The sequence below is a fragment of the Aulonocara stuartgranti genome (genome assembly GCF_965226115.1).
Source record: "Aulonocara stuartgranti genome assembly, chromosome: 3".
Taxonomy (NCBI): domain Eukaryota; kingdom Metazoa; phylum Chordata; class Actinopteri; order Cichliformes; family Cichlidae; genus Aulonocara; species Aulonocara stuartgranti.
Window position 1 is genome coordinate 40,744,820 of NC_138941.1, and position 15,341 is coordinate 40,760,160.

The window sequence follows — 15,341 nt, forward strand, 5'->3', positions numbered from 1 at the left end:
TTACCAGCCTATAGCGGCTCGCTCTGCTTTGTTCATTAATAGATTTTCCAAAGGACGTGAACTTTGCAAAGATGCAGAAAAAAATGGTAAAGGTCAGAGTACATATGCAGTATAAGGTTTTCTTCCATCAATGATTGGCTGAATCATGAGTCACACGAAAGGAGAGAATACACTGAAGGCTGCAAGTCACTCACTAGAAGTGACTGAATAAACTGAAAAAGATACATCATAAATGAGTTTAAATATGAAAAATTTGAATAATGGATGTTTTGCTCTTAATGTGACACAGTTTCTGTTGTGTAGGGCTGAAAGACTTCACCAGTCAGTCAGTTAACATTCACCCCTCGTTGGACATCGTGGAAGAGGGGCGTGCATCTTATAGTTGTTCAACAAGTCTGTGTGCTGTTCCACCTGCTTCTGATGTTATTAGTCCATTTAACACGTGTTATCAGCAGAAATCAGCCAAAGTGGGTGGCTGTTCACCGTCAAGATGATGCCACGCTGTGTCAGTAATGTTGAGGCTGTGTTTTATTCCAGTAAGGAAGTAATGTTTATTTAGTTGGACTGTTTAAGGAAAAAGTTTCACAAAATGCTTAATGTGAGTCAAAATGGTGATAATGAATGAAAACGGTATTTTTCTCCTGCACTGATCGAACGCACATGTAGTGCCAGCAGGGGAACTTTGACCCACTTGTCTACAATATTAAACATTTCCCTGCACAGGCAACGGGAGACTAAATATAATATTGATAATATGACTTGGCTAAATATGCAGTATATCTATATGGCAGTGAAAACTACATACAATTACTGCATACTCTGTCATCTTCATTTACAGTTTTCATTTTATTTACGGTGTATTTTAGTAATGCCATGCACACTGCTAGCTTTGCAGGAAGTGAAGGCCACAGCCTACACACATGCCAACATTTGTGTCTTACGAATTGCGGCGACAGCTACTCAGTTGGTTTTAAAACTGCAAACCAAAGTATTGCATCAGCAGACGTGAATTTGTCATATGCACAAAACCTTACTTCCTTCTTCCCCACACATTCTCTCAGCAATATGCACACAACCACAAACATGCAAAAATACTCACATTTCAGTTATACTAACAGCAGCAACAACTGAAACTTGAAATGGAAGAGATTTCAATTATATTATAGTACTGAACTTATATACTCTTGACACTTAATTAGGTACAGTGTGCAAGTACCTGGTTACACCTTTTCTGTACCGTACCTCAGTTTTCTATTCTTAGCTGACAGGAGTGGTATTCAGTGTGGTCTTTTGCTGCTGTGGCCCAGCTTCAGGGTTTGTTTTGTTCTATCTTCACAGATGCTCTTCTGCAGACCTTGGCTGTAATGAGTGGTTATTTGAATAACAGGGCAACATGATGTATAGAAGGACACATGTGGTCGTTCACTGCGCCTGGTCTCACCTCTGACATCAACAAAGCACCAATAGCTACACCACGTTCAAACTCACTTAAATCATCTTCCTTTCTCGTTTTGATCCCTAGTTTGAACTTCAGCAGGTCATACTGAGTCATGTAGACTGAGTTCCTGCTATTGGGTGTACTGATTAGATTTTTGCATCAACGAGCAGGTTAGCATAAAGTGCCCAGTGAATATAGAGGTGTTAAATAGTTATTACTTTTTGCTTAATAAAGCCTCCTATTGCTTATCATTAGTAGAACAATTAGCTTTTATTTATTTATTTGTTGCATTTTCTGAATAAAATGTTCTCTATATGTATTAAATGTATCAAAACAAGTCATTTCTGACACGATGCTGATGAAACCTGTCAACAAAAAACATTAATGACAGCAGAGAAAATGCACAGTGGAAAGTAACACTGTGCATTGCTTAAGTAGTTAATGCACCTGTACCCAGTACCAGTCTGGGTACAGGTGCCTGTATCTTGTTCATCGCGTTCTCCCCCTAGCGGTCTCATTGTGTCAGCACATCCTTGATCATGTACTGATGTGCAGCCGCCGGCAGGGGGCGGTGTAGCACAAGTCTATACCAGCCTGGACAACCCTTTTCTGCATATGAGAGCAGCGAAGCAGCAGGCGGTTAACAGGTTAGTAAAGTTGTATTTTTGTTTGTATACAGATCCATAGTGACTTGGATGAAAGCAAAAAAAAAAACCCTGTGGTTTCTCATCAAAACATTTTTGTTGCCGCCGCCGCCAGTTGAACCATCTTTGTAGGGTTTACATCACCAACTGTTGCTAATTAGCTAATTAAGACTATAAAGCTCCACAAAGAGTGAAAGCCTTGGTGTTGCTGGTCTGTGGTGGCTCCTTCTGGTTGTTTTAAACGCTCTGTAACTCTTTCAAATGATGACAATAGACTGGGATAGAAAAAGAAAGCGTTTAAGTTTCATGCACAAAGGCAGTTAAAGGTTTTATGTTAGATGGCAGGCTAGCGAAGCTAAAAGCTCATTAGCTGACATAAAACAAAACAACTGTATTTGTTGCATTTTGCTCCACCTAATTGAAGCATTGGGACTTTGAACACACAAATCTGTTTGACAAATAAGTGGCCAAAGTCCAAATCCAGAGAGCTGCAAAGATTCAATACATGCTGAGGACAAATCAATACAAAATCCTTTTTAGAGAAAAAAAATTAAAGCTCCAACATATTTAATATCTAGTGAATGCGTCACAATTTCCAGGTGACAGTGTCTGAGTCCAAGGATTAACGATGTATAATTTATACTCGTGTAAAGAAGCAACGAAGCTGTTTTTGTGTGTTATAACTGTCATAAATGATCAGCTTCATTAGGCTTGATCAGAAATTAAGGAAACATAGGTGCATAAACCTTAAATGTCCACATTTACTGTAAATCATCAGATGTGGGAAGGGTTCTTAGATCAGGATGAGCATTGCAGGAATGTTTAGAAGAGGCCTTACTTGTGCTGAGATTAGTGTTTTATCCTTCAGGTGAGAAATGCCGGGAAATATGAGGAATGTGTTGTCAGCTGTAGCTACTGTATCTGAAGCTTATGCTTGCTGACAGGAGGGTCAGACACATGAAGGAAAAGGTGAAAGGGTTTTTTTTTTGTAAGAGTATCTTAAGGAAAAACAGACAACTTCCTCTCTGCAGTCCAGACCTGTGCAACATGATTTATTCTTTAAAGACTCTGAATTTTGATTAAGTACTGTAGCTGCTGTCCAGGTGGAGTATAGTTGTGTGAGACCACAAGACAGGTTCAGTGTAGTCAAGCACCGGTCACAGGGAAACTATTGTCTGTGACGAGCCTCTGGACCTCCACGCACACTTGCTTTCAGTCTGTGTGCACGTATGCCCCATTCACATGCTTGCTGCAGATCCTCAGAAAGTTCTAATTTTTGTTTTTGAGAGTCAGCGTCTAAAAAAAGGCCTCAAATTGATGGCAATTTCAGAAAGGCGAACATTAAATTTGATCTGTGGCAGACTTGATGAGCATTTGTCTGCTTATTTATTCTCCCTTTTTTAGATTTGTTTAATTTTCCATCCCACAACAATGACAAATCCCACTACTTTTTTTTAAAAATAGTTAAGGTATTTGCACAACTTGTGTGGCTGTGCGCTGAATTTAAAACCCAGAAAAGGAAGAAAACCAAGGGGATTAAATATAAGAAAGCGTCAGTGTCACAAAAGTCTGTTGGAGTCCTTCACATATTTTGCCTAAATATTCAGTGTGATCAGCAGACACATTCACAAACTTCCTCTCCATCCACCACCACCCCCCTGTGTCCTATGGGACCAACACAGAATTCTGGTGAGGGGTCTCCAGAGCCAAAAAGCAGGAAGTCACAGCTGTGCTCATCCCCCTTTCGGCATGTGTGAGACTGCGAGTATATGTTTTTATGTCTCTTGTCTGCATCAGTGTGTGTGTATGTGTGTGTGTCTGCGTTGCTCTCTCGGACAGTTTATCTGTCCAGTTGGACTTTCTATTCCCACTGCTTCACTGGAGAAGTTTCCAGCACTGTTAAATGAGGGAGCGAGAGGGAGCGAAACCTTGGCTTATAGAGCCTAATAAACACTGTGTGTCATTGTGGCTAACGCTGCAAAGCTGAGTGCAGTGGACTGGTTTGTGGAAACACACACACACACACACACACACACACACACCCTCTGTAGACTTGTTTTTATTGTTTCTGCCTCCTCCACTTATTTTGTTACTTTTCCTGTCTTATTGCTCTCTTATGTATACATGTAGTTATCTATTATATAATGAACTGAGGTCCAGCCTCAGTTCATTATATAATTAATCAGAAAAATGCTGATATCTTCTGGTTTTAGTCTTTGTGGACTACAAAAGTGGAAACTTCAAATTCTGAGACGTTGCGATGGAGAGTACGGTGTTAATAGGTGTAAAACACAATAGAAGAAATGCATAAAGGATCAAAAAGTTTTGAAAAAGCTTGCAAAAGTTAACATTAACTGTTGAAACTGTTAGATAAAACCATAAATATGCTGTGTAAATTGTTAAACGTTGTTGATAAATATATGAAATACAGTAGCTAGCTAAAATTGTGGATAAACTGTTGAAAATCATCAGCTAAATAAGTTTCTAGCTGTTGAAATTGTTAGCTGAAATTACAAAGTCCTTCTGAAAGCAAACATTTTCATTCAGCGACCTGGAAATGCACATGCGGCAGTTCGGGCAGTTATTTTGAAAACCATGTTGCATAGTTTGTCCACCAGAGGGAGCTCTGCAACTTCCCTGGTGGTTGTGTTTGGAACGCTGCAAATAAAACTGATCCGAGCCGAGTCGGGCAGCTACATGTAACAAACGTTGATGTTTGGTGTTTAAAATAATATTGGCCAATTTATCGAAATATCAGATTTTTAAGTTACGAGATATTGGTATCCATATCTGCCTCAAAAATCCTGTGTTGTCTGTGCCCCAATCAACAGTCAAGTCTAATAAAAATGCTTAAGGTTGCTGACTTTTTGCTGCAAAATAAGGTTATAAAAACCTGGAAGTTATATTCATACCATTGTCTGTGCCTTTTTTTGTTTGTTTGGGGATTATCCCTCCCCTTCTTATAGTGTCCGTTTCCCAGACATTGATTAATCCTAGTCTTAGACTAAAAACACGTCTCAATGATGATCTTCTCTCAGTCTAGACTTCGTGCACATACAGAATAAATCTTCTTTCAGCTGCTTCTTTATTTGCATGGGTTCACCACAGTGGATCTGGTCGTCTTGACTATTGTAACGGTCTTTATTCAGGTGTCAGTCTGTCACTGCTCAGCCGATTGCAGCTGGTCCAAAGCGCTGCGGCACAGCTATTAACTGGCACACACATGCAAGCCCACATATCCCCCATAGTAGCTTCCCTATACTGACTTTTATTTGTTTTTTAAAGCATCACATGGGTCGGCGCCTTCTTACCTCTCTGATCTTTTATGTTTGCACACTCCCTCTAGATCAGAAAGGTCTGCTGAGCAAATGCTCCTAGCTCCCGAGTTCCAGATGAAAAGACAGAGGATATCGGGTCTTTGCTGTAGCTGGTCTGATGTTGCCTCCTCACATCAGTGCCTGTCTATTATTAGACACTTTAAAAACCCATTTAAACCCACTTTTATTCTTTGGTTTTTATCTGAGCAGTTTGATTTGTGCTCAGATTTTCTCACTTCGGGTTTCCTTTCTTAAACGCTGTCATTTTGTCCTATGCTTCTATACTGTGGTAGTTCATGTCTCAGACACGGTCTGATAATATGTCTGGTATGGACTAAAAAAAAAGATCACTGAATGTAATGAATACACGTTAAATCTAGCAGTAACCAAAGGTAGTCAGCAGATGGTGTTCAAACTGGTAAGTCCGCAGTGATGCAGGAACAGCTGAGTTTGCTAACCATAACTGATAAATGCTGTACTGGAAATAGTCCAGCTCCAGTTTAAAATGAGCTTAAATGAACACCGTAGAACATGAGAGGGGGGTCCTGATGAAGGGGTTCCTGAGTAGGTCTGACAGGGCTGAAAAAGGTTGGGAACTGCTGTTCTAATGGGCGATAAATATAATAATGAGTTTCAGCTCTGGCTTTGATCAAAGGAAATCCTAATGCTGCAGCGTATAATGAATTCCTAAACTGCTCCAAGCTTTGTGGAAACTTGCCCCTGAGCACAAAGCCAGATCCATTAAGAAATGGCTTTTTCCTTTTTGGTGTGGAATAAACTTGTCTGGCCTGCAGAGATGCCCTGATCTCAACCCCATTATACACCTTCGGGTTAAACTGCGAGACAGCGCTTATCACCCACTCGGTGATCTCACTAATGCTCTAATGGCTGATTAGGAGAACATCCCTGGAGCCAGGTTTCGAAATCCTTTGTGGAAAGCCTTCCCTGAACAGTGGGTAATGTTTTGGAATGAATGAAAGTTTATGTTTGGGTGTCTGCAAACTTTTTCATCTCTTTATCCATCCCTCCTTTTCTTCTTCTTGTCCGATGTCATTCTCTCCTTCTGCAGTCTCATTCTTCTTCTTCTTCTTCTTGAGCGACCATGGCTCTTTTGGCTGTAACTCTAAGGCTTTTGTTTTTAATAGGCGCAGCGTGCCTCTGTAACACCGGCTGCCTTTTGTTTTGGTTACAGATAAAATCACTAGTGGAAAACACAACAGCAGAGAGACACAAGGAGACAGGAGAGATGGAGAAAAAAACGAGTGTGAATCCCGTGGTGCAGGAAAAAGTGGGCAAATTAAAGGGAGAGGAAGACGGTTCAGTTCCCTCCTGTTTTTTAATGTCTGGAGCAAGATACAAGGCAGATAAGGAGGTCAGTAGGGAGAGGAAAGGATAGCGCCTAAAAGGAAAAAAGAACTAACAATCTTCCACATGTGTCTGAAATAATTTCCTTAATCTTATCTAAGGTTTTATCTGACTTATCTTTTTGTCCTCTCCTCCCTTTCTCCCACCTTTCACTCTGACTTTGTTTGATCTCAGACCGACGCTGTGTTACGTGCACGGTGCAGACATATGGAGTTGATCACTGCGCCTGTTGCTGATGTTTTCTTTGGGAATGCTGACAAGTTGACAGGCGAGGCGCAGCACTGACATAAAGCCTCACTTCACTGTCCGGATGAGAGAGATAGAGAAATACAAGGAGAGAGGGAGAAGGAGATAAGGGCCAGGGGGAGGGTGAGAGACATAGTGAGAGAGAGAGAGAGAGAGAGAAAGAGATAGGGAAATAAGGGGGAGTTGAGAGAAAAAGAGGAGGAGATATGAAGGGGAAAAAAATGACTTCACGCCGCGACTGGACGGCCCCCTTTTTCCCCTCAACCTCTCTCTGTCTCTCAACTTTTTTCCTCCCTCCTCCTCCTCCTCCTCCTCTGTGTGTTTTTTTAAATGATTTGGGGAGAAGAGGGGAACGAGCATTCGGAGCTTGGCTGACGGTGCAGGCAGGAGCGTCACATAGGCAAACAGGAGCCTGAGGGGGAGCGCACTGGGACTAAAGAGGACTGAAGAGGCTTGAGGTGGTTTTTGGATCAGATGCACTGACTGAAAGGTTGACTAACAGGCATGCAGGCAGGCAGAGAGGAGATGAAGAGCATATAGGTTTATGTTAAAAAAGCCTTAAACACTGCATGCACAGAGAGCGAGGAAGTGGCCATATACACCGATTTATTTCTGCAGGAAAGTCAGGGAGGCAGACACCTTGTGAGGAAGGCTGAGCATTTGCAGAGCAGAGTTTTGCTCCACTGAGGGGAGACAGAAAAAGACAAACAGAAGCACGTTTTGAATGAAAGGACCTTTATCTTCATCTAGCAATGCTTTTGAGGAACTCTGCACCAAGTTGTTGCTGTTTGCTGTGCTCCTGGACGCTGATGCAAGCTTAGGGCACTTTTATCTTCACTGAACTCCTCTTGTGAAGAGGATCCAAGCTGTCTTTCTTTTTTTGCAGAGTCCTCCTTCAGTAGAGGTGCTGTGCTGACTGTAACTATGTTTTATCAAAGATACTCTTTAACACTATCATGGACTACTTGTCTTCTGCTCCTGTGCGTCCTGGATGCGTGGACCACGGCCTGGCCAGCCGTTCAACAATCCCAGAGGCAGCAGCAGCAGCCTCGGCGGTACAGACAGATGTCAACCCTGTCTTCATCCTCCTCCTCCTCGTCAGCTGGTAACCTGTCAGAAAGTGCAGAGAGCAAAGTGGAGCGCCTCGGCATGGCGTTCAAGCGAAATGTGCGTGAGCTGCGTGAGAAAAGCTCCTGCTTGGACCTGGTTTTCCTGGTGGACGAGTCCTCGAGCGTGGGGGCCAACAACTTCCTGAGTGAGCTGAGGTTCATACGCAAGATGCTGTCCGACTTCCCCGTCGCACCGGAGAACACCCGCGTGGCGCTGGTGACCTTCTCATCCAAAACCCACGTGGTGACGAGGGTGGACCACATCACTGCGCCTAAGTCCCACCAGCACAAGTGCTCCCTGTTCAACCAGGAGATCCCAGCCATCAACTACAGAGGAGGAGGCACCTACACGAAAGGAGCCTTCCAGAGGGCAGCGGTGAGTCAGACTAATGGATTAATGATTAATGGATCTTTACATCTTGACATTGACCCCAAACTTGCTTCACATTTCTTCAGTCTGCGACCTGCTGGGTGTGTGTGTGTGTGTGTGTGCATGCATGGAGTGATTATGGCCTAGAAAGGCTGATGTTAATGAGGCCTGTTGCTGTTTTCCTCTAAATTACACACCCGCAGACAGTGAAGGGGAAGCCGCTCGCCAGCTAATTGTTCAGGGGTTTCCAGTGATTAAAATACCATAAAGACTGAGCGCACGCGTGCACAGAAATACACACCATGGATGTATCTGAACAAACTGTAGAGCAATAAGAAAAATGAGAGAAAAGAAAAGTAGAAGAGATGAATTTTTAAGATTAAACGCGATTAGATGAATCTGATTTTAAGCTTTGCGTTTAGCTATCTTTGATTTTGTAGCTTAAACAAGCTGTTTGGACCGATTTAGTGTAAAAGCTGGAGTTTTGGGGGGTTATGTGGGGTCATAATGTTGGCTTGTTTATGGTTTGTTGATTTGTGCTTCCTGACACACACACACAGACAAACACACACACCCAAGACATATGCCACAGTTCATCCGTCAAGTCCAAACAGCCCAGCTGTAAAAGCTGTGTTGGTGGTATAGGGTCTGGTCCTGTATAAACATGCAGGCACCTCGACTCATGCCTCTGATCTGCAGTCAGTTACAAACTCATGGAAGCGCTGAATACACAGCAGAAGATGGGGGATATTTAGGGTCTGCAAGCTCACTAGGAAGTGCTGCAGCTGAGTGCTCACCTGGGTGAGGAGCTGAACTATGGGGTTGCTGTAGCTCCGGAGGTAAAGCATTCCTGGCTGCTCCAGTCTCCATGCCAGAGCATCCTTGGGCGAGATACTGACCCCAAGTTCCTGTCACATGTGTTCATCAGAGTGTGAATGTTGGCTAGAAAAATCGTAAAAAACAAGTTCTTGTAATGGATGAATGATGCATGTTGTATAAATATCTATAAAGTGCTTTGTGTGCTCAAGTAAAGTAGAAAACCAGGCCATTTACTATATTCTGAAAGGCTGCAGAGACCTGAGTTTGATTCAACCCCAGACTGTTTTCTTTGTGTTATTCCCCCCACCTTCCTTCAGATCCCCGACTATCCTGTTCAGTTTAGGATAAGTCTTTGGTCTGAGGACATGACACACAACCGAAGTGATGTCAGAGTGAGATGTTTCCACCACAAAGACGGCATTTGACGACCGCCCCTGAAGAGTTTGATGCCTCAGTATAGATCAATAATGTGATTTGTCGATCATTAGAATAGTTTCTGGGTTTTTCCAAGGGTAGCTGTAACCACCCTGAAACCACCCTCACTAACTTCTGATCCAAACCCGGTCATTTTGTTCTGACAGCAGGCCTGAAATATGACAGAAACCACTTATTTCACAAAAGAGCTTCAGGGATTACTCGTAGCATGCTTTCAAGGGGTAAAGAGTTACAGTCAGCAATCTGGTGTTAAGTAACAGCCTGGTATTGTGAAGCAGCGTCTGAATGTCATTCCAGTTGTCCTTCAGTAAGTTTGCGTGTTATTCCATGCCATCTGTTTGTGGTTAAAGACACAACAGCTCCAGTTTTTCCTATCTCAGCACGTCCCTGTTTGGTGCCGCTTAAAGGTGCAGATTGATATGCAAAAAATGGACAATGCATAGACACGACACACAGAAGCAGCGTGTTATTTATGTCACTTATTAGATTAAAAAAAAACAGTTTAGATTTGACGATCCTGAAATTATAATTCATATTTCCACTCATTCTGAATTTTCTGTTAATTTTTGCTTTTGCTCTTTAAACTTAAATCAGTTTTTTGCTGCACTTTGTGAACTTTGTAACAAAAAGCCTCATTTGTAGACAAAGGCAGAGGTACGCCAAGTTCTGGCAGGTTTACCCATCTCTCCATCCCCGTTTAAAGCTAATAGTCTTGGACCGTATCCTCCGGCTTAGCACTGAAAGCTTGGCCCTCAGGACACGTTTTCTCTCACCCTGCCTCGCTAAGTGCTGATAAGCAGACTGCTGGCTGCATCCCAGCTGCTAAAGACCACAACAATAGCAAGAAAAGGCTTTCAGGGCAAACTTTAGCGCCTTATCATTATTCAGAAGCACTCAAAATGCTTTAGGTGATTTATCAAGTGATGTCGTGGACTAAATCAGTCAAAGATGGCTTTTTTAGGGCGTATTTCTACTTAGGCTCCTAACTTGGTTGTAACAGATTAAAAGTCTGATTAAAATAAAAGCTTGAATTTCACATCTCATAGCCAGCAAACACCCCCGTATTTCTTTCCAACCTCTGCAGAGTGAGAGTGGGCTGACTGCGTGCTGCCTACACAGAGCTGAGTTTTTTGTTTTTTTCTGGAGGCAGATGAGGCTAGCAGATACAGACGTCCAGAAAAATAAATAAATAAAAGAAGCTTCGACCTCATGGAGCAGAACAGTCTGACATTTACTGTGTGTCTTCACAGGATCAAGGAAGTGATGTTAGAGTGAAAAATCTGTCTTTAATTTATTGCGTAATCTCTCTTCTGTTTTTTGGGGGGTTTTTTGAGTCGTCTGTCCGAATCTGACTGGAAAAAGAAAAAAGGAGTTTTGTTGTCTGTTTCCATCTGTCACATAAAAAATGGCTCCGCTAACACTAGTCAACAAGGCGCATATCCGGCTGTCATCGTGTACCAGCTAAACTGCAGTGCAACCATCAGAGTTTTGAAGTGCAGATTCTGTGGTTTCTCTGTAGGAGAGCGCATGTTCTTAGTTATTTCTTCCAAACACGTGCCCCCACGTGGATCAGTCTGACAGAAAGTCCCGAACGCCTGAGTGTGCATGTTTAAATCCGTGTGAACGTGTGCATCGGTGCTTAGAAACTAACAGAGACAGTGAAAGTTAGGCAGGGAGGGAGAGAGAGGATAATTGATAATTGCAGGATAATAATAATAATGCCATATTTTATTCCCTCGGCGGGTCTTGGCTGTTCTAAGTGCTGTAGAAAGCTGGGATCCATTAAGAGAGACATTTTTCCACCAGCCGTGCATGTAGAGACAGGGCTCTCCTCCAGCGCTCTTCATCTCCGTCTCTCTCTGTCTGTCTGTCTGCCATCTCTCTTTTCACCTAATACATCATGTGGTAGGCTTAAAGCATCAAATTATGTAGGTTAAATAATGATTTCTGATTTTGGTTTACGGTAAGATTGAAGGTAACGCTCAGCGGTTTGTTATACATTTGGAGTGTAAACTTAGTAATGCTAAGTCTGGTTAAGTGATGTCATACTCATAAACTTTTTCTAATACTTATCACCTTAGCTAAAAGCAGAAAGCTTTTGAGCTGTTCTTAATGGTGACACTTTGTAACTTTGGTTCTTGGAGCGTAGACCCCCTCCAGGTGGAGTGTAGATGAGGAAAATGAATAAAGAAGACCTGTTACTAGAGCTGGGCGATAGAACGATAACGATATGTATTGCGAAATAACTTTTTCTCAATAGAAAAATTTAACTATTGCGATAGGCCTCACCGCTCTTGTCCTCTTAAAAAAAAAGAAAAAAGAAAAAAAAGAAGAAGAACAGCCAATCCAAATTAAGTAGTGCAGAGCCGAACCAATCACAGCCGCAGCGTCACGTCACGTGACTTGTTACGTACAGCACAAGTGCCAAGCCGCACGTGTATTTGTTTGGGAAGCAGCCAGCCGCCGTGCCGCCCGGGTAACGGAGGAAATGAGTGTGCCGACTAGAAAAATCAACCGAGCGTGACCGAAGGTTACCAAAGAGAAAACAGATGATGGTTCCAACGCCGGAGAGATTGTCGAACGGAAGAGCCATAGAAGTTCCGTAGTGTGAAGGTATTTCGGCTATTTCAAGTCTGACAAAAACAGAGTAGCGTTCACTGTAAATTGTGCCGAAAGCAAGTCTGGAAATACAATAAACCAATGCATGCTCAATCTCTGACTGGAAGCGCTAATTCGTCATTCGGCTTTTGTCAGACTAAAGTAACTGTTAAAACTGTTTGAAAAGCTCAGCTATACAACAAGGAGAGATTGAGAATTTCCTTTTAGTTCTCAGTTTATTTGATATTGACAAAAGTTAGTCAGTTTTGTCTGTTCTTCTGTAAAACAAACTAAGATTTATTTTTACAATTAATATTTTGTTTCTAAGTGGAATTGACAATTTAGTCTGTTTCGTTTGTTCTATTTTGAAACTTAAACGCTTTAGCGGCTGCCTTTTGTGTACTTTGCAATATTTGCCTTTATTTATCTGAAAAAGTCTCATGTTCCTTAAGTACATCTACCCTGTTGAACTTACTATGGGAAATAAATATTTAAATCAAAACAAGCTGCTGATTATTTCACATTTTACTTGTGAGCAACGGCACATTTACATCTTACAAATATAGTTATTTGGCTTATATCGTGATAGATATCGTTATCGCCTGAAATGAAAAAAACATATCGTGATATGAAAAAATCTTATATCGCCCAGCTCTACCTGTTACTGTCACATCACAAGTAAACCAAAAGATCATAAGCATTATTTTGAACTGTGGATCATGCAAAGCCGCTCTAGGAGAGTCTGAAACTAAAAATATGTTCCTGGAAATAAGCACAAACGTCCTATTCTTCTTCTTTTTTTGGTTGCTCCCTTTAGGTATCTTCCATCCTGTCCTGTCACACCAGCCCTCTGCATATGTAACACACCTTCCCCCTCTCCTCTGCCTCCTCTTTTTTTGCCTAGCAGTAGAATAGTTTCCATCGGCACCCTGCTGGTCAGTGGCTGTCAATTGACTTGAGTGATCCGGTATGGAAAACTCATTCTTGATGATCTGTATATTTATTTTGGCAAAGATTTTTATACTGAATGCCCTTCCTGAGACAACCCTCCCCATTTATCTGGGTGTTGGGGACCAGCACTAGGAGTACTCTGGCTTGTAGTCACCTGTGGCCGTCTGTCGCAGGGCTAACACATGGAGGAAAGCAGCCATTCACGTTTAAATTCACACCTATGGCTAATCTAGAATCACAAACTGACCTAAGACGCTTGTCGTTGAACTGTGATAGAAAGCTGGAGGACTCAGAGAGAACGCAAGCCACGGTCAGGATCTCCTTGCTGTAAGGTGACAGTGGTGTTTGTGTCTACATGCAATACTTGGAAATATCACTAATAAGAATGCACAGTGCCTGCTGGAGCCTAAACATCAGTATGCAGATCTTTTTTTAAAGACTGTTTGCTCAGTACAGTCATAGAAAAACAGGTCCTGTTAGAATCCAGGAACAAAAAACAACAACAAAAGAAGCAATGAGCATTAGTGGATCCACTTTAATGTAGAGAAAATAAAGCAGGGCTTTTTAATGCCATCATACTGACCTTAATTTTTTACTAAAATTCAACAGTGCATGCAGAAACTTTTTAAGACCCAGTGCTCTACAGCGCAGCGAGAAGCTCAGCTGTCATGGAAACTGGTGGGATGAGGAAAAGAGAGCACCATTTCAGACAATCTTTCCTTAAAAGGCATTTATTGTTCTGCACCCACAAAAAAATGTAGTTGTGTATTAAATGAAAAACCAGAAGCTATTTTTTTTGGACATCTGGCCAGTCGCTGCATGAAGTTGGATGGTAGAAGCGTGCCATTGGAAAAGGCTTCAAACGCTGCTGGTGACCTGCTGAGGTCGTCGTTTGGACCTCGAGGCTCTGAGTTTGGATATTGTTTTCAGTTTTTTGATGGTGTTCCCACTAGCTTTTTCCACGATTAATATAATCTGATGTAGACCCCTAGGTTCCTGAAAGCAATACCAGCAGTGTGAAACTTTGAAAACTCCACACTTTAGTTCAGAGACATTTCAAAATATAAAAAGCGTCGCCGGCTTTTTCTTTCTCCTTTCACTTACGCACAGCAGGGAGTGAAAAAATCTATAATGCAGTAACTGTTATGTACTCTTTAGTTCATTAAGTGTGCGGCACTTAATCATGATGATGATTCACAGCACTGCAGGGTCTGCGTCCTCTCAAGCCTCGCTCTAGACATGATAGCCTTGTTAATGATGACATCACTCCTACTTGAGTTTATTTTTTCCAGCACGGCCGCCGTTCGAAGTCGTTGATGACTTTCAGTACATGATTTCATGAATAGCTCTTAAGGAATAACCCACACTGACCTCGAGAAATGAGCGGCGTGCGTCACCTCTGCTTCTCCAAGTTTTTTTTTAAACACTTAGTCATTTTCCACGCATTTGCCTCATACACGAGCAGATATCTCGAAGGTGGTACGGCTCCAAGCCTTTGCTTTTATTTTTGTCTGTTGCTCGTAATCTTAATGATTCAGGAATTACGGCTTTTTCCATTGTTTCTTTTATTACAGTTGGGTTTGGATACGAGTCCCAGCTATAAAAATAAAATCTCTCTATGCGTACAATCTTACTAAAAATACTCCAGAATCATTTTTGTTCTGCCGCCTCGTTTGTCTTTCCCCTGAAGATTCACCTTTTGTGATGCGTTGCCACATGCTGCCAGATCTCTTTCTTTTAAATAAAAGCCTTCTTTCTCTCTAAAGTAAGACCTGGCTTGAAATCCTAGTGAGCAGAGTGTTAAACTGGACTTGGCGGTCTGGCTGTGTCAGCTTGCCTTCACAGCTGCACGAGACACAGACAGATGGGCAGCGTGTGCTGAAAGATAATGGAAGAAATGGGAGTGGGAGAAAGATGGAAGAATAAGAGGAAAAATGAAGTAAAAAACAGGGGGAAACACTTTCACAGTAATGTTTTTACCTGACTACTGGTTAGCTGTGTGCTTACTCTCCCAAAATCTGGGTCATACCAGATATTAGAGTAGTTTAC

At 42.1% G+C, this 15,341-nt stretch overlaps 1 protein-coding gene across 3 annotated transcripts in view; it reads left to right on the plus strand.

The window, feature by feature from the left end:
- The first annotated feature begins 1,995 nt into the window (after positions 1–1,995).
- The window catches only part of svep1 (sushi, von Willebrand factor type A, EGF and pentraxin domain containing 1), a 118,867-nt gene continuing 105,521 nt past the window's right edge, over positions 1,996–15,341 (plus strand). For 2 of the 3 annotated variants that reach the window (XM_082526550.1, XM_082526551.1), the window contains exons 1-3: positions 1,996–2,085; positions 6,592–6,771; positions 6,939–8,495. In XM_082526550.1, coding sequence (XP_082382676.1) covers positions 7,935–8,495 — 561 coding nt within the window. In that variant the 5' untranslated portion in view covers positions 1,996–2,085; positions 6,592–6,771; positions 6,939–7,934. The remainder of the gene's footprint in view (positions 2,086–6,591; positions 6,772–6,938; positions 8,496–15,341) is intronic. The other variant, XM_082526552.1, reaches the window with a different exon arrangement.